Source organism: Somniosus microcephalus, chromosome 5 (assembly GCF_052327205.1).
Source record: "Somniosus microcephalus isolate GS21.2 chromosome 5, FLI_Smic_1.0, whole genome shotgun sequence".
Lineage (NCBI taxonomy): Eukaryota > Metazoa > Chordata > Chondrichthyes > Squaliformes > Somniosidae > Somniosus > Somniosus microcephalus.
In genome coordinates, this window is record NC_140991.1 from 216,772,915 (window position 1) to 216,798,518 (window position 25,604).

At 44.4% G+C, this 25,604-nt stretch overlaps 1 protein-coding gene across 4 annotated transcripts in view; it reads left to right on the plus strand.

The window, feature by feature from the left end:
- Positions 1–20,424, plus strand: part of osbpl3b (oxysterol binding protein-like 3b) — a 307,799-nt gene extending 287,375 nt beyond the window's left edge. For 3 of the 4 annotated variants that reach the window (XM_085988680.1, XM_085988679.1, XM_085988681.1), the window contains 2 exons: positions 14,096–14,218; positions 15,986–20,424. In XM_085988680.1, coding sequence (XP_085844806.1) covers positions 14,096–14,218; positions 15,986–16,091 — 229 coding nt within the window. In that variant the 3' untranslated portion in view covers positions 16,092–20,424. Of the gene's footprint in view, positions 1–14,095; positions 14,219–15,985 lie in introns of those variants that run through there. The other variant, XM_085988683.1, reaches the window with a different exon arrangement.
- Positions 20,425–25,604: the final 5,180 nt, after the last annotated feature.

A 25,604-nucleotide genomic window follows, 5' to 3' on the forward strand; every position in this document is an offset into this window, starting at 1 on the left:
TCTCTCTCCTTCCCACACAGACAGACAGACAAACTCATTTATATGCCCTCAAAAAAACCCTCGGCACCGCCGGGCACTTCAGCTAGTATACCATAATAGAGCAGTTTGAATTTTTTGCTAATCTTTTAATTTTCCTTCTCTTTGGTGAAAGTCTGAAATCAGGAACTCATTCAAAACAAAGGTGGTTTCGCTGTCAATTTGCTGCTTGGTAAGCCCCTCATGGCTGGGGCATCAACATGAGAAGAAAAAGCAAAGTTTCCTTTCACAGAGGGAAATATCCATGGACAAATTATGATGGAGCTTATAGCAGCTGGTTACAACTTAACATTGGTCAGGCTTGGGAGCTGAAGTAAATGATGTTGGTAAAGAGACTCACATTGTCTCTCTACTTGAGTAGTAATTGCTTCAGGTTCAATATTTTTATTTCTTTCAGCATTCAAAGCAATTTGCAAGCAGAGTAGATTGACAGAGTACAATAGATGTAAGCATGCATCCTAACATTGTACTAAACTTCAAAACACAGGCCTAGAAATTGAGTTTGCGCTGCGCCAGGGCTTAACGCCGGAAATTTAGCGCCGGTGCTAAGTCGCGCTGCGCACGCCAAAAATTCAGTAGCGCCGCGCCCAAACGGCTGCCGGCGCTACTGAAGGCTGTTTGCACCTGAAAACTGGCGCTATTCCGGCGCTGCGGCGCCCGATGCGGTGCGGCAGGCTCGGGAAGTGCAGGCCTCCTCCTTCAGTCCCGCCCGCTGGCCGGTTAAATCGCCACAAAAATGAGCCCGGCACCTTGGCGAAGTGCCGGGCTCACAGCCGAGAAGCATCTGTTCCACGGGGGGGGTGGTGGGGGAGTCCGGGGGAGGGAGGTGCGGGCAGGCGGCCGGCGGGGAAAGCGGGCAGGCGGCCGGCGGGAAAGCGGCCGGCCGCCGCTCCACCTTTATGCGCCGGCGCAAAGTCGTGTAAGACTCTGTTGCCAGAGTCTTAGTTGCGGCTGCCACGGGCGAGGCGGCCGCAACTGAATTTCGCGGCTGGGGCCCGTCACCACGGCAACCGGGACGCTGCGCACACCGATGACGTCATCGGTGCCGGCGCAGCGCTACCGGTGTAACGCCGATGTTGGGCCCTAGTCAATTTCAAAACCGGCTGTAAGTCCAGCACAATGCCCTCTAGCGCCGCAAAATGGGCGCTAAGCCCACTCAATTTCTAGGCCACAATGTCTGTTTGTTTTTATATAATCCTGTGCCTGTAGTGAACTCGAATCTGCCTCTTTTCCCTTGATTGGATTCCTTCTGTCACCTGACTTAAGATGGCCTCTCCCCAGTACATTTCCATTACAGCCAGCCTAGCCCAAAGACTAAGCTTCATGGCATGTAACAGGTCCTCTATCTCATTGGCTCCCAACTCTTAATTGGCCTGCTTTTCTGTTTTGCAGCTATATGTCCAATCTGGTTTGCAACTATCTAAAAAGCTCTTCTTTGGCAAGTCCCCCCCCCCCCCACCCCGGTACAATGTCTGTCTTTTGTTCAATTCACTGTTGGTAACAAGCTTACACGCACACTATCTATAGATTATTAGAGCGAGGCACAATAGTGCATCATCATATCAGTTAGACAGAGACTTTGCATATCTTTGCTTTTAGCTTCCTACAAACTTTCTTTATTCAACAGTTAATGGAGACATTGAAACTAATGCGGGAATGTGGAATTGAGGTAGTAGATCAGCCATGATCTTGTTGAATGGCTCGAAGGGCTGAATGGCCTACTCCAGCTCTTATTTCTTCTGTTCTTATGTAAGGAAATACTAATTTAAATACCAAGCTATTTGCCTCATGAGCTAATGCTAAACTAGCCTTAATTTCCCATCAACCTCTCTGCCTCTTCCTTCTCCATTTTCCAACATGTCCCATGTTTCAACAGGAGCCACTTAACTGGCTGTCATCTACAGTTTCTGCCACGAGGGGATGGAAGGTACAATCGCACATTAAAGTGTCTGGAATAGTGGTTGATCAGAAATGATGAATTATTCACAGGCTTGACTTTTCCTGATATTTTACCTCTTGAACAGTCTTGGTAATTGGTTAGAATTAGCCTTCAGCAAATGTGTTTGAGCAATAAATTATTGCAATGCTTTTAGAGCACCTTTGTCTAATGCCAAAGTACAAATTTTGGAAAGTAAGTAAAACTGTAAAGTTAAGGCCCTAGAGAGCCTTATCCTCCATATTAATCCAACTATATAATTTCTAAACAAGGGAGGTTTAATTAATTGTTTTGTACTAAATTTTACCAGGCAGTAGTTGGCCTCCCAATTTATGGTCACCATCTTGTTACATTTCTGAGGCCAAGGTGCTAAAATGACATTTTTCCTGTGTCACACCACTTAAGCTTTTTAATAAAGCAGCAGGTTTGAGCACTGAAATGTAGGCCCCAAATTTTCCTCGTCAGTTCCACCAGGCTCCTGCCATAGCCCTAGCAAGGTTCCAACAGAATGTACGAGAAAAAAAGCAGAGACCCAGATACACCAGATCCTTGCTGAGTTTGAGTTCCCAGTTGGCCTCCCCCCATACAAGGCCAATGATGCCAAAGGGACTACCTATGTTGGGAGCTCCCACTTCCCTGGTTCAGAAGAGACCTGGTGTAATACTGGAGATCAGTATGCCAAGAGATATGAGGGAAATCAGTTACAAATGGGCCACATAGGTTTGCAGGGAAAGGCCAGGGAAGTAGCCTGGACCACCCCCTCCCCCTGCAAAGGGATTTTTAAAAAGTTAATTCTGTTGGCCCCCTCAAACAGTGAGATATTGCCCTTTTGTGTGAAACGGTACTTCCTGACTTTGGTCCTGAATGGCCTAGCATTAATTTTAAGATTTTCCCTTTTTTTCTCGATTTCCCCCACCAGAGGAAATAGTATCTGCCTTATCAAATCTTTTTAAACGCTTTGATCTGATCACCCCTCAGTCTTCTATACCTAAAGGAATATAAGCCAAGTTTATGCAACATGTTCTCATAATTTAACCCCCTAAGCCCGGTATCATTCAGGTGAATCTGCACTGCACCCCCCCCAAGACCAATATATCCTTCCTGAAGTGAAGTGAAGTGCAGTACCCAAAACTGAATGTAGGACACCAGATTGGGTCTGATCAAGGCTCTATACAACTGAAGGATAATTTCCTCGCCTTTGTATACCAGCCCCTTTGAGATAACGTCCAACATTCGATTGGCCTTTTTCATTGCTTTTTGTACTTGGACTCCCACATCTCTCTGCTCCTGCTCAGTTCCTAGATCCTCACCATTTAGAAAATACACAATTCTCTTTCTTGGGTGCAACATGCTCTTGTCCACATTGAACTCCATTTTCCATTATTTTGCCCACTCACCTAATCTGTCTTATGCCCCTTTGCAACTTCCTGCTCCTATCTGCATTATTTACTGTCCCCACCCACCCACATCCCCAAACTTGGTGTCATCTGCAAACTTGGATATACAACTCTCTATTCTTTCATCAGTCATTAATAAATATAGTGAAAAGTTGAGGCTCCAGAACAGATCCTTGGGAAACACCACTTGCCACATCCCACCGATCAGAGTACGTACCCTTTATCCCCATTCTCTGTCTCCTACCTTCCAACTAATTTCCAACCCAAGTCAAAAGGCTACCTCCAATTCGATGCATTTTTGCTAATAATCTGTGTGGAACCTTATTGAATACCTTCAGAAAGTCCATATTGGTAACATCTGTAGACATTCCCTCATCTATCTTATTAGTAACCTCAAAAAAAAAAAAAAAAAAAAAAAAAAAAATCAGACAACACTTTCCCTTAACCAATCCATTCTGGCTCTCCGATCCACTCATATTTGTTCAAGTGCTCAGTCACTCAATCACTAACTAAGGATTCTAGTAGCTTCCCCGGAGCTGATGTTAAAACAAAACTGTTGAATCATTTTGTACCTCTTGCATGTTTGAGCATCCCTTTATGTAGGTGTTGTCTAGAAATACCAGGTGAATACCAGTTCCTCCACATAACTTAATTTGCCTCCACCCATGTAACCAGAGCGACCACATATAAACACTAATATCGAGGAAAGGTATGCATTTTATTTGTAATCCTAGCATTTGTACCTCCCAAATACACATTCTTTAAGTTGTTCCTAATCCATTTTATTTGCACCTAGGCAGCAGTCCCTTGCCTCATCCCACAATTACTATGATTAGCAGAGTCTGTAATGTTGGATTCACACAATAGCAACCGTTTGATTTGTGTTCAAGTCGATTTTTTAAATTGAAAGTAGAGATCGTTGTGAAAGAATTCCATCCACTCGGGGAAATCATTGTGAAGTTATGTTCGCTTCCAGCACAGCAATCCCCTCAACAGTCCTAACCTGTAACGTCCTGAGAGAGACCGAGTGCATTGCATTTTTGGTTTTTTAAAAATCTGGTACCTTTGAAGATTAAGAGAAAAATGTTATTATTTCTATAATGTTGGTGTTCCTGCGTCACAATATTTTTCCCTGTGGGTTTTCTGCATGCTCTGGTGACTAATGCACCGAGAAAAATGTTTTAGCAATAACAAAACTATCCCCATATTTTGTTTTAGCTTGTATTTTAATTTAAGCTTGTACTATAACCTTTTATAATATTTCTTCTATTTATTTATTTGTTTGTTTGTCAAGTCTATTAAATAAGTGTCTCTAAGCAGCGATCTTTATAAAAAAAAAAAATTAAAATTTTTTTTTTTTTTTTAAATCAGCCCCAGGATGTGGGTGTTGCTGGCAAGGCTGTTTTTGATTTGCCCATCCCTTGTTGCCCTGAGAAGGTGGTGGTAGGCTACCTTGGACCACTGGTAGTGGTTTGATACAACTGAGTGGCTTGCTAGGCCCCCCAACCGCACATTCCCACCCGACCCCACACCCAACCTCCCCCGGGAACAAAGGCTTTGCGATTATAGCCAGGAGAGTTGGATGAAACAATTCAGATGGGATATCAGAAAAACTGAAGCCATTCTGTTTGGCTGTTGCCCGCATTTATCAACTCCCTTGAATGCTCTCGAGCTGAGCCAAGTATTGTGTAAGATAGATCAAGTGAGAGAAACCATATACAGTAGTTGGAATTTCAAAGAGTGATTTTTTTTTTTTTAAGTTCTATGCACTATCAGGGAGTAAAACCCAGTAAAATATTTAGAAATCACTTTAGGGAAGGGTGACTATTGGGAAGTAGAACCCCAGATGGCAGAGATGACTTTAAAATTTCTCCTCTTGCTTTTCTGTAGTTTAGCTCCACCTACTGGACACAAGAAATAGTTTTAACAAAGCCGCATATTCAGGCAGCAGGTGGCAGGAAAAAATTGTGGAAAACTGTTTGAAAACTGAAAGGGGACGATCAGAACTAATGAAAACCTTCACAGGGAGCAATGTATATTAGCAATTGATATGAAGTGGAGTTGAGCTGTAGATGTGCATGATTTCACCATTCCAATGTTGTGTATTTTATCCCATTGTGGGACCACAAGAGAAAACTTAGTTTCTCCACAACTTTTGATTTTATATTTGATTTGGATTCTGAGGCTCCATTCGCTGTCGTACTAGCAGGCTGGTGATGGTAGCATTGGTTCGGGAGGTTGTTGGGTGTAGGAATACTGGCACAAGAATCCAGTGGGTGAGGCTAAGATCTGGTGCAATTGGCAGGGAGGTCTCTGGAATCTGTGGGGTGGTAGGATGTGGGAGTACCATAGAAAGGGGGGTGTGGATTTGGGCTTTAAACCTTTATTAGTTTTCCCCATTGTAGCAGTGTCCCAGCACTGAGCTGGGAAGCCTGTTCTAGTTATCTGGAGCAGATAGTTCACGAGTACGGTAACTGCCAACTGTACTTGCTTTAAATAATTCAAACACTGCGCCGTTATGATTCTATGACTCTTTTCAACTCCGTGCCACCTGTTGGACATAAGCTTGCTGCTCCATGCCTCCGGAACGTGATGATACGCCATTTGTACTTGCAGGAAAGGGTACTGGCGTTCAGCCAAGGGGCAGCAGCAGGAGATGTGGTCAAGAGGCTGCAGGCGCACAGGGGAAGGTGGGATTAGAGTCTCCACCATTTCCAGGAGTTTCCGATTTGCCTTGTAAAGTGTGCAACTTCTGTCCGCCCCTTATAAGCCAAATGACTGGCTGGGGCAGGGCCACGGGTGGGGACTCCCTCAGCCAGAAGTTCTTGCTTCTGCTCTGGCATAGTACTGGCAGCTGGTATGCTCTGAGTTGAGGCATACCAGCCTCCACAATGGTACATGTGGGTCGCACCAGTGGAGTCGAGGCCCAGCATGTGACCTGGACCCCTGAAGAGGCACCAATTTTAAAATGTATATATAAATAAACAAATTCCTGGATCACCCCCATGCTCAGGAGCCAATTGGACTAGTGCTGGAGCTGCTCCTTTATCTCCACCAAAGGGTGGATGAATGACCAAGTTTGCATGGGTGTGGGGCAAGTGGATGCCAGAAATGTGTCCAAAGTGGCACTTGTATCTGAACACATCCAAATGAGTTGCCCTCCCACTGACCCCATAAACGCTGGCGGGGTCAGTGCTAGAGTGCACCGTCAGTTGTGATTCTGTTGGTTACACTGGGATTCTGTCTCAAGGAATTTTAGAGCTGGCTATTCTTGTAATTTTGCTCTAATGTGTTTCATCCCAAGGTTAACATGTACAACTGTGCAGATATGTTCATGCACAGGTAAGACGCGGTCCACATGTCTTATAACAATTGGATCACAATTTCCATGTTGTGACCAGTATTCTAATGAATAACTGACTGACTGACTGGTTTATTAATGATGTGTTTCTTTGTTATTAGTATATTCGGGCCCAAGTTTAAAGAGATATTACTAGTTACATACTAACAATGACGGACAGGTAAAGACCTTCTGGTCCATCGAGCCTGTTCTGCACAACTGCAATACCTTGAGTATCACTCAGCTCCTGACCTCATTACAGCCTTGGTCCAAACATGGACAAAAGAGCTGAACGCAAGAGGTGAGATGAGAGTGACTGCCCTTGACATCAAGGCAGCATTTGATCGAGTGTGGCATCAAGGAGCCCTAGCAAAACTGAAGTCAATGGGAATCGAGGGGAAAACTCTCCATTGGTTGGAATAATACCTAGCACAAAGGAAGTTGGCTGTGGTTGTTGGAGGTCATTCATCTCAATCACATGACATCACTGCAGGAGTTCCTCACGGCAGTGTCCTAGGCCCAACCATCTTCAGCTGTTTCATCAATGACCTTCCCTCCATCATAAGGTCAGAAGTGGGGATGTTCGCTGATGATTGCACACTGTTCAGCACCATTCGAGACTCGTCAGATACTGACGCAGTCCGTGTCCATATGCGGCAAGACCTGGACAACATTCAGACTTCGGCTGACAAGTGGCAAGTAACATTCGCACCACACAAGTGCCAGGCAATGACCATCTCCAACAAGCGAGACTCTAACCATCTCCCCTTGACATTCAATGGCATTACCATCGCTGAATCCCCCACTATCAACATCCTGGGGGTTACCATTGATCAGAAACTGAACTGGACCAGCCATATAAATACTGTGGCTACAAGAGCAGGCCAGAGGCTGGGAATTCTGCGGCGAGTGTCTCACCTCCTGACTCCCCAAAGCCTTTCCACCATCTACAAGGCACAAGTCAGGAGTGTGATGGAATACTCTCCACTTGCCTGGATGAGTGCAGCTCCAACAACACTCAAGAAGCTCGACACCATTCAGGATAAAGCAGCCCGCTTGATTGGCACTCCCTCCACCACCGGCGCACTGTGGCTGCAGTGTGTACCATCTACAAGATGCACTGCAGCAACTCACCAAAGCTCCTTCAACAGCACCTTCCAAACCCGCGACCTCTACCACATAGAAGGACAAGGGCAGCAGACGCATGGGAACATCACCACCTACAAGTTCCCCTCCAAGCCACACACCATCCTGACTTGGACCTGTATCGCAGTTCCTTCACTGTCGCTGGGCCAAAATCCTGGAACTCCCTTCCTAACAGCATTGTGGGTGTATCTACACCATATGGACTGCAGCGGTTCAGGAAGGCGGCTCACCACCACCATCTTCTCGAGGGCAATTAGGGATGGGCACTAAATGCAGGCCTAGCCAGTGACGCCCACATCCCATCAATGAATAAAAAAATTTTTAAAAATACACTCCACCCCACCCGAAACCACTCGGTAAAATAATGGGACTCAAGGCGGATAAATCACCTGGACCTGATGGCTTACATCCTAGGGTTTTGAGGGAAGTGGTGGTAGGGATTGTGGATGCATTGGTAATAATTTTCCAAAACTCCCTGGACTCGGCAAAGGTCCCGGCAGACTGGAAAACTGCTAATGTAACACCCTTATTTAAAAAGGGCAGTAGGCAGAAGGCTGGAAACTATAGACCGGTTAGCCTAACATCTGTGGTAGGTAAAATTTTGGAGTCCATTATTAAGGAGACAGTAACAGGACATTTGGATAATCATAATTTAATAGGACAAAGTCAGCATGGTTTTATGAAGGGGATGTCATGTTTGACAAATTTGCTGGAGTTCTTTGAGGAAGTAACATATAGGGTGGATAAAGGGGAACCAGTGGACGTAGTGTATTTAGACTTCCAAAAGGCATTTGACAAGGTGCCACACAAGATTATTGCTTAAGATAAAAAATCACGGGATTGGGGGTAATGTTCTGGCATGGATAGAGGATTGGCTATCTAACAGAAGGCAGAGAATTGGGATAAATGGTTCATTCTCAGACTGGCAATCAGTAACTAGTGGTGTTCCGCAGGGGTCGGTGCTGGGTCCCCAACTCTTTACAATCTATATTAACGATTTGGAGGAGGGGACCGAGTGTAACATATCAAAGTTTGCAGATGATACTAAGATGGGAGGGAAAGTAGTGAGTGAGGAGGACATAAAAAACCTGCAAGGGGACATAGACAGGCTAAGTAAGTGGGCAGAGATTTGGCAGATGGAATACAATACTGGAAAGTGTGAGGTTATGCACTTTGGCAGGAAAAATCGTAGAGCAAGTTATTATCTTAATGGCAAGAAACTGGAAAGTACTGAAGTACAAAGGGATCTGGGGGTCCTGGTGCACGAAACTCAAAAGGTTAGTATGCAGCAAGTGATTAAGAAGGCCAATGGAATGTTGGCTTTCATTGCTAGGGGGATAGAATATAAAAACAGGGAGGTATTGCTTCAGTTGTACAAGGTATTTGTGAGACCACACCTGGAGTACTGCATACAGTTTTGGTGTCCATACTTAAGAAAGGACATACTTGCTCTCGAGTCAGTACAAAGAAGGTTCACTCGGTTAATCCCAGGGATGGACATATGAGGAGAGGTTGAGTAGATTGGGACTCTACTCATTGGAGTTCAGAAGAATGAGAGGCAATCTTATTGAAACATATAAGATTGTGAAGGGGTTGGATCGGGTGGATGCGGGGAAGATGTTCCCGATGATGGGTGAAACTAGAACTAGGCGGCATAGTCTTAGAATAAGGGTCTGCTCTTTCAAAACTGAGATGAGGAGGAACTACTTCACTCAGAGGGTGGTAGGTCCATGGAATATGCTGCCCCAAAAAGCTGTAGAAACTACATCATTACATAAATTTAAAACCGAAATAGACAGTTTCCTAGAAGTAAAGGGAATTAAGGGTTACGGGGAGCGGGCAGGAATTTGGACATGAGCCTAGGTTCGGATCGGTCATGGCCCTGTGGGTAGCGGAGCGGGCCCAGGGGCCGTGTAGCCCGATCCTGCTCCTATTTCGTGTGTCTAATTCTGTTAGATTCAGGAGATGGTTCTGTGATAGTGGATTGGCGGATAGGATCAGATCAGCCATGATCTTATTGAATGGTGGAGCAGGCTCGAGGGGCCGATTGGCCTACTCCTGCTCCTATTTCTTATGTTCTTATCTCCTGGTCGAGGCCAAAAAACAGATTAAAACCCCAGGCCAATTTGGGGGGGAAATAAATCTGGGAAATTTCTCTCCAACCCATCTAAGTGATTGACACTAGTCCAGGAGATCACTCTGGCCCTGAATTTCCTGCAGTACCTACCTTCTGTAAGATGTGATGTCTGCCCCAGCCAGAAACAGGTCCAGCTCTCACTTGAAGGAATTCAGCGAAACAGCATCCATCGCACGAGACGGCAGCCTGTTCCAGAGCTCCACTATTCTCTGGGAAAAGAACCACTGCCTAACATCTAACCTAGATCTGGCCTTACACAACTTAAATTTGTGACTCCTGGTCCTCCCTAACTTCTTTAATTGAAACAAACTGTCAACTGGAACATAATCTATTCCCTTCATTATCTCTTAAACCTCAATCAGATCACCTCTAATTCTACGTTTCTCTAAAGTGTAGAGTCCCAACTCTTTTAGCCTATCTTGATAACTGAGATACTTTAAACTGGGAATTAGTCTAGTGGCCCTCCTCTGCACCCTTTCCAAAGCCTCAATATCATTCACCATATGAGACGACCAAAACTGGACACAATATTCCAAGTACGGCTTGACCAAGGTCTTGTACAAGGTTAATGAGTTAAAATTTTAGTGGTAGTAACTCTCTCTTTATACTCCATTTGTTATAGTTTTCAGACAGTACAATAGCTTAGGCAGTCCCTCGGAACCGAGGATGACTTGCTTCCACATTACAAATGAGTTCGCAGGTGACTGATTAGTCCAATGCGGGACCTACAGTCTCTGTCACAGGTGGGGCAGATGGTGGTTGAAGGGGCGGGTGGGTGGGGTGCTTGGGTTGACGTGCGCTCCTTGCGCTGCCTGCGCTTGGCTTCCGCTTGCTCCCGGCGAAGAGACTCGAGGTGTTCGGCGCCTTCCCAGGTGCTTCTCCTCCACTTTGTGCGGTCTTGGGCCAGGGATTCCCAGATGTCGGTGGGGATGTTACACTTTTTCAAGGAGGCTTTGAGGGTGTCCTTGAAGCGTTTCCTCTGCCCACCTGGGTATCTCTTGCAGTGCCGGAGCTCCGAGTAGAGCACTTGTTTTGGGAGTCTAGTATCGGGCATGTGGACGACAATGTGACCCGTCCATCGGAGCTGATCGAGCGTGGTCAAAGCTTCGATGCTGGGGATGTTGGCCTGAGCAAGAACACTGATGTTGGTGCGCCTATCCTGCCAATGGATTTGCAGGATCTTGTGGAGGCAGCATTGGTGGTACCTCTCCAGTGCTTTGAGGTGCCTGCTGTACATGGTCCATGTCTCTGAGGCATACAGCAGGGCGGGTATCACTGCTGCCCTGTAGACCATGAGCTTAGTGCCGGGTTTGAGGTCCTGGTCTTCAAACACCCTCTTCCTCAGGCGACCGAAGGCTGCACTGGCACACTGAAGACGGTGTTGAACTTCGTCGTCGACGTCTGCCCTTGTTGACAGTAGGCACCCAAGGTATGGAAAGTGGTCCACGTTGTCCAAGGCCTTGTCGTAGATTTTGATAATCGGGGGACAGCACTGTGTGGCGGGGGCAGGTTGGTAGAGGACCTTTGTCTTACGGATGTTTAGTGTAAGGCCCATTCTCTCCTACGCTTCAGTGAAGGTGTTGACGATGGTTTGGAGTTCGACCTCCGAGTGAGCGCAGACGCAAGCATCACCTGCATACTGTAATTAGACGACAGAGGATGGGACGACCTTCGATCTGGACTGGAGGCGACGGAAGTTGAACAGTTTCCCGTTTGTTCTGTAAATTAGCTCCACCTCCAGTGGGGAGCTTACTGAGGGTGAGATGGAGCATTGCAGCAAGGAAGATCGAGAAGAGCGTTGGTGCGATGACACAGCCTTGCTTGACCCCGGTTCGTACGTGAATTGGGTCTGTGGTGGAACCATTGGTCAGGATCACGGCTTGCATGTTGTCGTGAAGCAGGCGGAGGATCGTGACAAACTTTGAGGGCAGCCGAATTTGAGGAGGACACTCCATAATCCCTTACGGTTGAGTGTCGAAGGCCTTTGTGAGATCAAAGAAGGCCATGTACAGTGGTTGGTGCTGTTCCCTGCATTTCTCTTGTAATTGACGTGCGGTGAAGATCATGTTCATTGTGCCCCTTAGTGGGCGGAATCCGCATTGCAATTCTGGGAGGAGCTCTTCGGCCACTGGGAGAAGGCGATTGAGGAGGATTCTTGCGATTACTTTCCCTGTGGCAGATAGCAGGGAAACTCCTCTGTAATTACCGCAATCGGACTTGTCACCTTTCTTGAAGTTGGTCACAATTACAGCGTCTCTGAGATCCCCTGGTATGCTCTCCTCCTTCCAGATAAGAGAAATGAGTTCATGAATTTGCGCCAGTAGTGCTTCTCCGCCATGCTTTAGTGCCTCGGTGGGGATTCCATCTGCTCCTGAGGCCTTGTTGTTCTTCAGTTGTCGGATGGCCTTTTCAACCTCATGCCGGGCTGGGGTTGTGCTGAGATGGTGGCGGGTAGCATGCTGTGGGATGGAGTTGAGGACACTCGTGTCGAAGACAGAATCATGGTTAAGGAGATCTTTGAAGTGCTCCTTCCAGCGGGCACTGACTGCTTCCCTGTCCTTGATGAGTACCTCTCCGATCTTGGCCCTCAGTGGGGAAGGGCCTTGGGCCGTAGATGGTCTTGACTGCGCTAAAGAATCCACGCACGTCGTGGTTGTCGGCTAGCTGCTGGATCTCCTGCACTTTCTCCACCCACCATCTGTTCTTTAGGTCGCCAGTACAATAAACGTCTTGTTCTCAGTAGAGCACTGCGAGCAAACTTGTTGGGCTAGATTTTTGTGGAGCCATCAGGCGGGGTTTCAGGCGTGTGTGGGGGGGAAAATCCCAAATTTGGTGGTCCCGACACCATCCCGCCCAAAACCCCGCCCCACGTAAATCTCAGGGGCGGCGGGGACCCGCCGAAACCAGGCGGGAAGGGATTAGTGCCAATTAACTGCCTGTTAACAGGTAGTTAAGAGGCAGTTTTTAGCCTAATCCCTATTTTGAGGGGTTTCGTGTGGGATTCCCGATGGCTCCAAACCACGCCAGGTTAGAGCAGGCGGGCCGTCGGGTTGAAGGAGTTGGAGGGGTCGCGATGTCGGTGCTCAGGTGAGTGATGGGTGCATGAGTGTAAAGGTAAGTGTGTTTGGTGTGTCTAAAGTGTGTAAAGAACTTTTACTTACCTGTACTTCCCTTAACAGCCTTTCTTCCTGTAGCCGTCGGGAGCCCATCACTCAGCCGGAACTGAAAGCTGAGCGGCTGCGATCTGTGAAAAGTGACAGCCTTCAGCTTTGAGTGCCGGTAACAGTTCTAACTGAGTCTGTGCAGAAGGACTCATGTTAGAACTCAGAGTGTCAGTGTTTGACAGCTTCAAGCAGCTGTGAAACACTGATATTTCATCTGTCAAAAACTCTTGACAGATGAAATTTCAGTCTGTGACATCACCTGTTGCCGGGTGGCCCTTAATTGGCCTGCTGAGCCCGCTGGGCGGGCTTAACAAGGTCAATCAAGGGAAAATCGCGCGGATTGACCGGACATCGAAGTAGGCGGGTCAAAAACCCGAAAGGGGAAGTCCCGCCTTCTTCCTGACAGGTTCGGCAAAATCTACCCCGTTGTCTTTGCCACAATAAATATTTTTGCTACTTTTCCTCACAACTAAAGGATAATATGTCAAGAATATGCAAATATGTTCCTCAGAAAATGTTAGATTTTTATTGCAATATATTTGCTGGATAAAGTGATCCAAAAGACAAAGATGATCTTTGTATTCAAGCAATAGTTCAGTTTCTTTGGCATTTCGTCTTTCAAACTGAAATAGGTGCCATTGCAATTAATTCTTATGGCGGAATGAAATGGCAGAGTCACAAAAATCATCCTTAATACATCTTGGAAAGAATTGATCAAAGATAGTGGTGAATGTCGATGTGCTTGAAGATATTTTCTAGGAACATTTTATCTTACTAATAAAATCATAGAGCTCTTTACAGAGCAATTTAAACCTTGGTCACAAATCCACAAAAAGGTCAATGAAATTGTGTTCCTTTTATTGTACATTGTGTTGTACTTTCTCAATACAATTTTTAGTTCCAAACTTTTTATAAATTTTTATTTAAATGTTACTTCAGATACCTGGAAGAAGGTAACATAGAGGCTGCAGAATCTCAAAAAGAAAGAATTGAACAACTTCAAAGAGAAAGGAGGAGAATTCTTGAAGAAAGTAACATGACCCATCAAGCTCGGTTTTTTAGGTACGTTAGCCATCGTAAATTAGATTGATAACATTTGTCAATTTATCTTTAGCACTAATTCCAAAACACATTTTCACAAGATTTAGTTGAAATAAATTTTGAACTGGGTAAGCACTTTGGGTTATCTTTGAAATGTATATAAATGAGGTTGTGGCTTCTGTGAAATTAGAAAGAATATAGTAGTTTGCCTTTTTGTTGATAACTACAAAATACACTGCACAATTTTTAGTCTTCACCATTAAGCAAAAGGAACTCATTCAGGATATAGAAAAATGTGATCTGAAACATCTGGTTTATTCTGCACAGTAAATGCTACTATCATTGTAAAGTGTGTGAATATAGGAAATGTATGCCACTAGTTTGAAAGCAGTAATTTTGGTTATCGTGATGTTGTAATTTTGTATCACTTCTTTAATCTGATTTGTTAAAATATCTCTTGTACCAGCTCTACCAGCACCCTGGGAGTTTCCATAGACCCTTGTGGTAATGGTGTTCGGTGGAGGATTTCAGGATTTAGCCCTAGCAACAGTGAAGGAATGCTAATAGATGCCCAAGTCAGGATGGTGTGTGATATGGAGATGTATTTCTATGAAGTTGCTACTCTTATCCTTCTTGGTGGTAGAGGGACTGGAAGCCGCTGTTGCTGCAGTACATTCAGTAGATGGTGTGCACCAGGCATGGTGCATCAGTAGTGGAAGGGTGGGTATTCAGTTCAATGGTGGGGTATTGATCAAGCTGACTACTTTATCCTAGCTGGTGTTCATTGCATTTTGGGTGTGCGGCTGCATCCACCCAGTTGAACGGTCATGTTCCTGACTTGAGCCTTGTAGATGGTAAGAGGCATTGAGAGGTCAAGAGGTAAGCCACTCATCAGAGTACTCAGCCTCTGCCCTGTTCTTGTAGTTACGGTGTTGATATGGCTGGTCCAATAAAGCTTCTGGTCAGGGGTGACCCCCAGGATGCTGGTGGAGGAAGATCAAGGGGAGATGGTCGAGCCTTTTCTTGTTGGAGATGATCATTGCCTGGCACTTGCGTGACATGAATGTTACCAGCCACCTGTCAGCCCAAATCCTGCTGTAGGCTGTCATGGGCTGCTTCATTAACTGAGGAGTTGTGAATGGAGCTGAACACTGTAGAATCATTAGTGAACAGCCCCACTCCTGTGTATCGGGTATAACTCCGCCTGGGTTGAGGATGGGATGGGGTGTTTATGAAGCCTCCTTCTGTTTGTTTACCATTCGTCACAAGATGTGGTGGAGCTACAGATCTTTGGACCACTTAGCCCTGTTTTAAACCTGTTTTTTTGGAGCAGCCGGCCTTGTGTTACAGCTTTACTAGGTTGGTACCTTTTTCTAAGGTTTGCCAGGTGCTGCTCTGCATTGAACCAGATTGATCTCCCAACTTGTTGGTGATGGTAATGGAGGAGTGAGGGACATTTTGGGGCATGGGGTTACAAATTGTGGTGAGATACAATTCTGCTGCTGCTAATTACCCAAAACACTTCATGATGCACAGTTTCGGACTGCTAGATCTGTCCTTGGTCAGTTCCACTTTGAACGGTGGTAGTGCCATGATGGATGGTGTCCTCACCGTGTTAATTTTTCTGGTGCTAGCCCACAATTACGAGATTTATTGAATTCACTTTCTCAACTTGCCATGGTGGAATATGAACTTGCAGTTGCTAGTCCAGCTCCATAATAATTCATGCATTTCTGTGTTCTTTTCAACTGCACACATTTTGAGAAGCCAATTCAATCTTACTTGCAGACAATCTCATGAAAGTGGAAAGGAATCGTGGATGAGCAGAGAAACCTACTGGGATCTTCGGAAAAATCCAGGCTTCGACAAGCTTGACAATCCAGTACTTTGGTGAAAGGTTATGTTGACATTTTGACACAGATTCATTCATTCTTTGGTTCATGACTATTATCCTTTATTTACTACATATATCTGTAATCTTTATGTATATGGTTATTTCTCTTACTTATTTTAAGTTTGTAAAGGCATTAAAACATGTTATGAGTAGGTCGATGCCTTAACAAAACTGGATCTAAAATCCATGCAATTTTTGCTTCAAATATAATTTTATACACTGCAGGGTTTGGTTATTCACAAGAAACTTGGCACAAAACAGTAGGTGCATAACATATGCAAATATAAAATGTATTTATTGCTTGTAAAGAGAATGAACAGATGTCTCTATATAAACTAGTATCTAGAGATCTTATATGCCTTTGCATTCCTTATAACTAAGGTACACAGAATGCTTCCAATATCGAATTTATTCAAAGCTCAGTACAGATAACTTGAATGGTGATGGCATGTATTCAAGATACATTAATAGTCTGGTGTATGTATTTAAATAATGTATCTGCTTTGAGAGTAGAGCAGTCTAAGATCCTTCAAATAAAACATTTCTACAGTGAAATTTGTCATGAAGACCATGAACCCCTGTTACATTCAAACCAAATGCAGATGCCACAAACACACTCTTTCTGTCTTGCTGTCTTTTTCTTTCCCTCCCCTACCCATTGCCAGAAAATTATGCTTGGGCTTGTGGAAGAATGCAGGCCAGCCAAAAAGAAGCAAGGTGCCCCAACCTTGGCTGAATCTTCGCAATTAGTGGCGATACTTTTTTAACGTACCTTATTATGATTTGCTGAGTGCACACTCAGTTCAAGTAATGTCTACACTCTCTGAATCCAGAGGCAAAAATATCTGTCAAATACAGGCTCAAGCTGTTGTATTTCACCCCTATTTTGTCACTTTTTGCACTTATTTTTATAGATACACTTCTGTAGATACATGAGGCTGATTCTTCTGCTTGGTCACAATCACTAGTCTTTACTATGTTGATGTACACTTGATCCTATATTAAGAATTCACTTGTCTATTAGCACATAATTGGGTCCTGGGATTGTTGACAGGTTTCACTGTACTAAAAATGTTCAGGATTTTTTTGTACACTACCTCTTTCAATAAAGCAGATAATTTTATCCTCCCGCTCTTAACACTGCATATGAATCCTTTTTGCCTTAAAAAAAAACACTCTTAGAGGAAAACGTGGCCTTTTTGATATGACATCAGGACAGGTCTTTGCACCACAAAATTGTCAAATGGGGAAACTGTTTCTATCTATCTAGATTGCTCTCTCTTTAGCTATGAACTGAGCTGCAGCCTACCATCAGCAGGGTAGATGGAATGTTGCTGCCATAGATGTCTTCATGACAATGGTTAATGCCATGATTTTTTGGCAGGATATGTAATTTAACTGGGGCTAATTTATTATCCCAGATTTCACTGCTCCTCCTTTAGCTTCCTTTCCCTTGCCTCCCAAAAACACATTGTGTGTAGAATGCCATCTAGTGATACATTTACAAGCTAATAAAGTGTCTCCAACTGAGATTCTTGTTGGGCAATAAGTGTAAAATGGGTCAAAGATTTTAAGGGAGGTGTGCAACATTTAAACCACAAACTATAATAATTAGAGTTAAGGTAATGGGATGTGGGTGTTTCTCGATTCTAAATTAAGTTTTGAGTATTTTATCCCTTCCATTCTGTGTAATTAAAGATTATGATGCTGTTGAAATGCAGCAGGTTCTCAAAAATGTAGAGCTTTACAGCATGATGGACTAGCTGAAATGTGGACTTGAAGCTGATATGTTTTGGTGCAAACAAAATGAACTAGAAATTGGGTACCTTAGCGCCTCCGGGGGGGCGCTAATGACTTTTTGCCTGTGCGCGGCACTGCTGACGACTCCCGCTAAATTCAGTGGTGGCGGTAACTGGTAGCACCCTGCGCCGCTAAATTCATTACGTGCACAGCGCCCCGTTTTCGCCCCACCTGCAAAATTGGCCTGCGCCCGTGAATCTGTGCCAGGCGATGACAGCGACCGATTCATCCGAGAGGGCAAAAAAGAAAATTGAGAGCGCATTCTGTAAAGGAATCACTAACCCTTGTCACTCCCGCACATCCAGTTCTACTTAAATAGATAAATTCAGTGAAGGGGATTAGGGTATTTAAAAAAAAAAAAAAAAATCAGTTTGCGTATTCTGAAATCAGTGCATGAATATGAATTATGATGGCCATCTGAAGTCTTGAACACCTCTCCAACATGGTACAGTAATTAACTTTTTTATGGTTTTAAATTGTTTCTTACACTACACAAATCTGAAGATAATGACCTGTTCCCAGCCTCTCGCTAGTGCTGCTCCGTTCTTGAGCACCACCAATTGATTTCTCTGCTTTTTGTTTTGTTCATCCTCCCCCAAGAAAGCTGATCAACTCTGCCTGACACTTTCTGAACCCTACTGATATCAGGAATTTGCAAACTAGGGAACTGGGGATAGACCCATGTTCTAAGTATTCAGTATTTATATAGGATGGGGATAGTTTTTGTTCTACATTTAATTTCATCCCTTAAACCTATTCACCAAGAGTTAAACCAATAAGGATCAAGTTCAGCTTTGCCTCTTGGCAAAGTACAGTTTAACGGCTCTCCTAGCATTCCCAGTTCTGGCAGTTGAATTTTTACTGGAGAGTAGTTTGATTTTCAGACTTTGAGATCACCATGAGCTGTGCAAGTTAGGATTTTGTGCTCAAAGCATTTTATCTTGTAGGAGAATAGAATACTATTGCACATGCCATTTTACAGTTGGAGGATAGCAACCTGTCTCTTTCTATTGACATCACTGCCAAACTGCATTTTACTACAAAGTATTTTTGTTTTTGAGCTAACACTTTTATTTAGTAGTCATTCTTGCTGCTATTTTAAACATAAACATGATGTAACCAGGAATTCCACATTCTGTGAGAGACTTCATAAACACAGAGTGGTTTTCACCACACTACAGTGTGAGCCAGGCATTCGCATTTTCTTGGAAACTGAACGACACAGTTCCCTTGGATCTGGTGTATGTTAAAACTTAGTCTTAAAGTATCGAGTTCCACACCTTCTGAACTCATCCTGTGGATACTTGGGTTAGAAATAATTCATGGATGCATGCTGTCCAAGACTCAACATTTTCAGAACCCGAGCCTCTTTATTACCCCTACTCTTGTGCAGAATTCCATGATCATATAGGGAACAATGTATAGGTATTCTGTAGAATATTTTAATCACGACTGAGAAACACAAACTTGAGGCAGTCACAAGTCCATTATGAAGAAATCCCTCAAATAGGATAAAAATAATATAACACTTATATTAAGTAGTTTAATAGCATCTATTTATTTTTATGTTAATCAGAACCCTTACAAGTGAATAAGGGTGCTTTTATATTTCCCAGTCATGTGAGCCAGCTGTGCCTCGCTCCACAAACATATGGCCAACATATTTTAAATCCTCATACCAGGTGCTTAGATTAAATTGAGTAGTAATTAGCCCAGAGATCAGCTGGGTCTAAACAAAATTTAGCTTTGTAACTGAATATTGGCACAACATTTTAGAAATGTATGTTCGAAATGAACTCTGCATTTCTGAGTTAAATCTGGTGGACACTTAACTACCAGCATTTTTTATGTATTCAATGTGGAGCAAAGCACTTTCTGTAGCTAACTGATGCCTTTAAAGCTATTTTATGTTTTGTGTTACAGCCAAAGTTGGTCAAAATAAATTATCCCATCTGAGGAATTTTCAATATGGCAAAGAATTACTAAGAGGGGGCAAACACAGAGCTTCTGTGGCTAGCCAGAGAATAATTTAATCTAGAACTATTCGAGTTCATTGTTATTTCCATAGTGTTTTTGGTTTTAACTTTATAGTTTGTCTGAGGGAGTTCAAGCTTCTAAGTTGTAAAGTTTATAATAATGTCATGCATCTATGTTGAGCGATCTCAAAATAGTAGTATAGTATTTAAGCCCTCCATTTTTAATTCTGAAAACTGTTAATGTTAAACGGACAATCTGTTATTCACCCAAAGTAGGGATTTACACATTTTTACAGTTTGTATTCCAGCATTTACTATCCAGATATTATAAGCCCCAAATAAACATGTTTGTAACTTGAAGCTTGTGAGGGGAGGGAGAAGAGAGGTGTATTTACTGAGTGATTCTGTTTGAAGGAACTAAAATCTAGAATCCTAGTGCATTTGTATGATGCAACTAATTCATTATGCTTTTGTAAGAGGAAGACTGCTACAATTCACTATATACTCTGTATCAAAGTAAAAAAAATAAACTGGTTTGACTGCCATATGATCTAATGTGTTCTGTATTAATGAGCCTTTCTTTGCATGTCATGCTCTTTAATGGGATGTAATGTGTTAAATTGGTAGACATTCATGTGCAAAACCTTTAAATACTCCAATACAGGCATTGTTGTGTGCTATTTCCACCAGAATAATTTACAGTAATGAATAATGCATATATAACTGAGTGAAAGTAGAAAAGTTCATTTTGTTAAAAAAAAAGTGATTTTATTACTACAGTTTTGAGTTGATATTTCTGTACTTCAGATATCCTGACTGACTGGAGAGGCCAGTATGGTTAAGTAGAGATGTAGAGTGTTTAAATTAGGGATGAGTAGAAGGCTCTTCAGCAGGCAGGAGTATAAGCAATATGATAAAGACAAGCAAAAGTAATGAGAAAAAACCCAAGAGAAACAATGAAGGCAAGATTGCTGAGCACTTTTTTTTAAAACAGTATTTTAAAATATTTATACAGTGAACAAAGGATGGAAAAAGTATTGCTCCACTTTAATGAAAATCTGGGGTTAAAGAAATACAATCTTCCAGCGATGTCCACATCCTGTGAATGAATTTCTTTTTAATTGCAGAAGAGGAGCTAAACATTACACATCATAAAGGATTTATATGGATGTAAAAAGGTTTGTTCTTAAACTAAGTATTCTAGACAACTTACATTCAAGTTTGAGATGAGCACTAAGATTAATAAAGCTTTAACTAACAATTTTGTAAACTTCCTAGATTCTGGAGAGATTCCTGAGGATTCAAAAGTGACTGATATCACTTTAAAAAAAGGATTGAGGCATAGTTGGAATCTATAAGCCCAATTTTAACTCCTGGCGGGAAGCTGGCTGGAGCAGACAACAAGCCCGTGCTGGAGTCTTCATCAGAGGCCTGACGGACTTTAATGGCCGGGCCTCATTTGAATGCTGTTGGATATAGGCTCACCTGTTTTGGGCAGAAAGTTGTAGCTAGTCGGCAGGGGCGTGGGTAACGATGTTTGAGAGTCCAAGAGGCACCAAGAGAAGGCTGCAGCAACAAATTAAGTCTGGGGGGTGGATTGTTGCAAGGGTCCCGCTGGTAGGGGCAGGGCCCCAAACTTTCCTTGTGGGCCCCAGAGGAGCACTCGACTCACCTTAGAGGCTTTGCTGGCTTCAATGACAGCTTTACCTGGCGGGGAGGAGTGGACATGGCAGGCGGGAGTGTAAAATGCCATCGGGGTCCCACGTCATCATAGGACCTCAAATTGCATTTATTGACTCGGCTCTCACTGGAGTCTGGTGGGAGCCACATTCGCTGCCAAATCAGTGGTTGCTCTCCTGCTCCTTTCCTGTCTATCTGGTAGAGTTGCAATTCCCCCTTATAGACCAGGAAGCTTACCGGCTGTTAGAGGAAAACCTTTGAAATGACCTCGAACTAGGTGAATGCTTCTCTTCTGTGTCTAGTGGTACATGAGGCAACCCATTTCTTCCATTGCTTTTACATCCAGCAGACTCTGGAATTTAATGTTTCTCTTCATTTCATTTTTAAATTTTAAAATGCCTTTGTGCCACCAGTGCAATTCAGAATCCAAGGTAGTTGCCATCAATTGTTACAAACTTCAGATATACGCAAGGTATTTTGAGTGTTCATTCCCTTAAGTCATGTCATTACGATCAAAAATACTTTTATTGCCTGGTATCTAGTGCTGTGAAAGAAGTCTTTAACCCACCCCTGGGCTTGTGGTCTGTGTGGTAACAATATGATATACATTCAGCCGTCCATTTAACTATCCTTTGCTTTCTCAAAGACAGAGGTCTTTGATCCATAGGAAATGAAGGTGTCTGGATTTATGGAAGTGTTCAGCATGTTTAACAGAAAGCATTAGAGCTTGTAGAGTATCTAGGCAATGATGATGATCCAATCTTGACTTGAGGTGGAGGATAAAAATGCTGGAATAACATTAAAAATGGCAATAAGATGGCTGATTTTTCTTCCCCCTCCTGTGGGCAGCATCTGACCTTTGCACATTCTCAAGTGTGTAACTGAGATTGTGCTGGATCACTGAGCCTGTAACACATCAGTGACAGTCTATTGGTGCTTTAACAATATGCCAAGCAAAACAAGGCAGTGGATACTTATAATTGTTTGTGTTCTTAGTGTGTTCTTGCATGTCTTTTAGTACACGATACATATGTTTTAATGCAATGAAATATCTACCTGAAAGTAGAGGTTTTTTTCTATTCGTATATGGGATGTGGGCGTCCCTGCAAAGGCCAGCATTTATTGCCCATCCCTACTTGCCCTCGAAGGTGGTGGTGAGCCGCCGCCTTGAACCGCTGCAGTTTGTGTAGTGATGATACTCCCACAGTGCTGTTACGGAGGGAGTTCCAGGATTTTGACCCAGCGACGATGAAGGATTGGCGATATATTTCTAAGTCAGGATAGTGTGTGGCTTGGAGGGAAACTTGGAAGTGGTGGTGTTCCCATGTGCCTGCTGCCCTTATCCTTCTAGGTGGTAGAGGTTGCGGGTTTGGGAGGTGCTGCCGAAGAAGACTTGGTGAGTTGCTGTGGTGCATCTTGTAGATGGCACACATTGCAGCCACGGTATGCTGGTGGTGGAGGGAGTAAATGTTGAAGGTGGTGGATGGGGTGCCAATCAAGCGGGCTGCTTTGTCCTGGATGGTGTTGAGCTTCGAGTGTTGTTGGAGCTGCACTCATCCAGGCAAGTGGAGAGTATTCCATCACACTCCTTACTTGTGCCTTGTAGATGGTAGAAAGGCTTTGGGGAGTCAGGAGGTGAGACACTCGCTGCAGAATATCTAGCCTCTGACCTGCTCTTGTTGCCACAGTATTTATGTGGCTGGTCTAGTTAAGTTTCTGGTCAATGGTGACTCCCCAAGATGTTGATGGTGAGGGATTCAGCAATGGTAATGCTGTTGAATGTCATGGGGAGGTGGTTAGAGTCTCGCTTGTTGGAGATAGTCATTGCCTGGCACTTGTGTGGCGTGAATGTTACCTGCCATTTATCAGCCCAAGCCTGAACATCGTCCAGGTCTTGTTGCATGCGGGCATGGACTGCTTCATTATCTGAGGAGTTGTGAATGGCGCTGAACACTGCAGTCATCAGCGAACATCCCTATTTTGGACCTTATGTTGGAGGGAAGGTCATTGATGAAGCAGCTGAAGATGGTTGGGCCTAGGATACTGCCCTGAGGAACTCCTGCCACGATATCCTGGGGCTGTGATTGACCTTCAACAACTACAACCATCTTTGTGCTAGGTATGGTTCCCCCCAATTTCCATTGACTTCAGTTTTACTAGGGCTCTTTGATGCCCCACTCAGTCAAATGCTGCCTTGATGTCAAGGGCAGTCACTCTCACCTCACCTCTGGAATTCAGCTCCTTTGTCCATGTTTGGACCAAGGCTGTAATGAGGGCTGGAGCTGAGTGGTCTTGGCGGAACGCAAACTGGGTATCCGTGAGCAGGTTATTGGTGAGTAAGTGCTGCTTGATGGCACTGTCAATGATACCTTCCATTACTTTGCAGATGATTGAGTGTAGACTGATGGGGCGGAAATTAGCCGGGTTGGGTTTGTCCTTTCTGTGGACAGGACCTACCTGGGCAGTTTTCCACATTGTCGGATAGATGCCAGTGTTGTAGCTGTACTGGAACAGCTTGGCTAGAGGCGCGGCTAGTTCTGGAGCACAAGTCTTCAGCACGACAGCTGGGATGTTGTCGGGACTGCTGTATCCAGTGCACTCAGCCATTTCTTGATGTCACGTGGAGTGAATCGAATTGGCTGAAGACTGGCTTCTGTGATGGTGGGGACCTCGGGAGTCGGCCGATATGGATCATCCACTCGGCACTTCTGGCTGAAGGTGGTTGCAAACGCTTCAGCCTTGCCTTTTGCACTCACATGCTGGGCTCCACCATCATTGAGGATGGGGATATTCATGGAGCCTCCTCCTCCCGTTGCCTGTTTAATGGTCCACTACCATTCACGACTGGATGTGGCAGGACTGCAGAGTTTTGAGCTGATCCGTTGATTAGCCCTGTCTATAGCATGCTGCTTCTGCTGTTTAGCATGCATGTAGTCCTGTGTTGCAGCTTCCCCAGGTTGGCACCTCATTTTTAGGTACACCTGGTGCTGCTCCTGGCATGCTCTTCTACACTCCTTATTGAATGAGAGTTGGTCCCCTGGCTTGATGGTAATGGTAGTGAGGGATATGCTGGGCCATGAGGTTCCAGATTGTGGTGGAATACAATTCTGCCGCTGCTGATGGCCCTCAGCGCCTCAAGGATGCCCAGTTTTGAGCTGCTAGATCTGTTCTGAATCTATCCCATTTAGCACGGTGGTAGTGTCACACAACATGATGGAGGGTGTTCTCAGTGTGAAGACGAGACTTCGTCTCCACAATGACAGTGTGTTGGTCACTACTACCAATACTGTCATGGACAGATGCATCTGCGACAGGTAGATTGGTGAGGACGAGATCAAGTAGGTTTTTCCCTCCTGTTGGTTCTCTCACCACCTGTCACAGGCCCAGACTGGAAGTTATGTCCTTCAGGACTCGGCCAGCTCGGTCAGTAGTGGTGCTAGCGAGTCACTCTTAGTGATGGACATTGACGTCCCCCACCCTGAGTATGTTCTGTGTCCTTGCTACTCTCAGTGCTTCTTCCAAGTGGTGTTCAACGTGGAGGAGTACTGATTCATCAGCTGAGGGAGGACGGTAGGTGGTAATCAGCAGGTTTCCTTGCCCATGCTTGACCTGAAGCCATGAAACTTCATGGGGTCCGGAGTCGATGTTGAGGAGTCTCCTTCCAGGACTGTATACCTCTGTCCTGCCGGTGGGCCATGACATACCCAGGAATGGTGATGGAGGAGTTTGGGACATTGGCTGAAAGGTATGATTCTGTGAGTATGACTATGTCAGGCTGTTGCTTGACTAGTCTGTGGGACAGCTCTCCCATTTTTGGTACAAGTCCCCAGATGTTGGTGAGGAGGACTTTGCAGGGTCAACTGGGCTGGGTGTGCCGTTGTCGTGTCCGTAGCCGGTGCCGAGGGTGGTCCCTCCGGTTTCATTTTTATTGTTTTTTGTAGCGGTTTGTTGCAACTGAGTGGTTTGCTAGGCCATTTCAGAGGGCAGTTAAGAGTCAACCACATTGCTGTGGGTCTGGTGTCACATATAGGCCAGACTGGGTAAGGACGGCAGATTT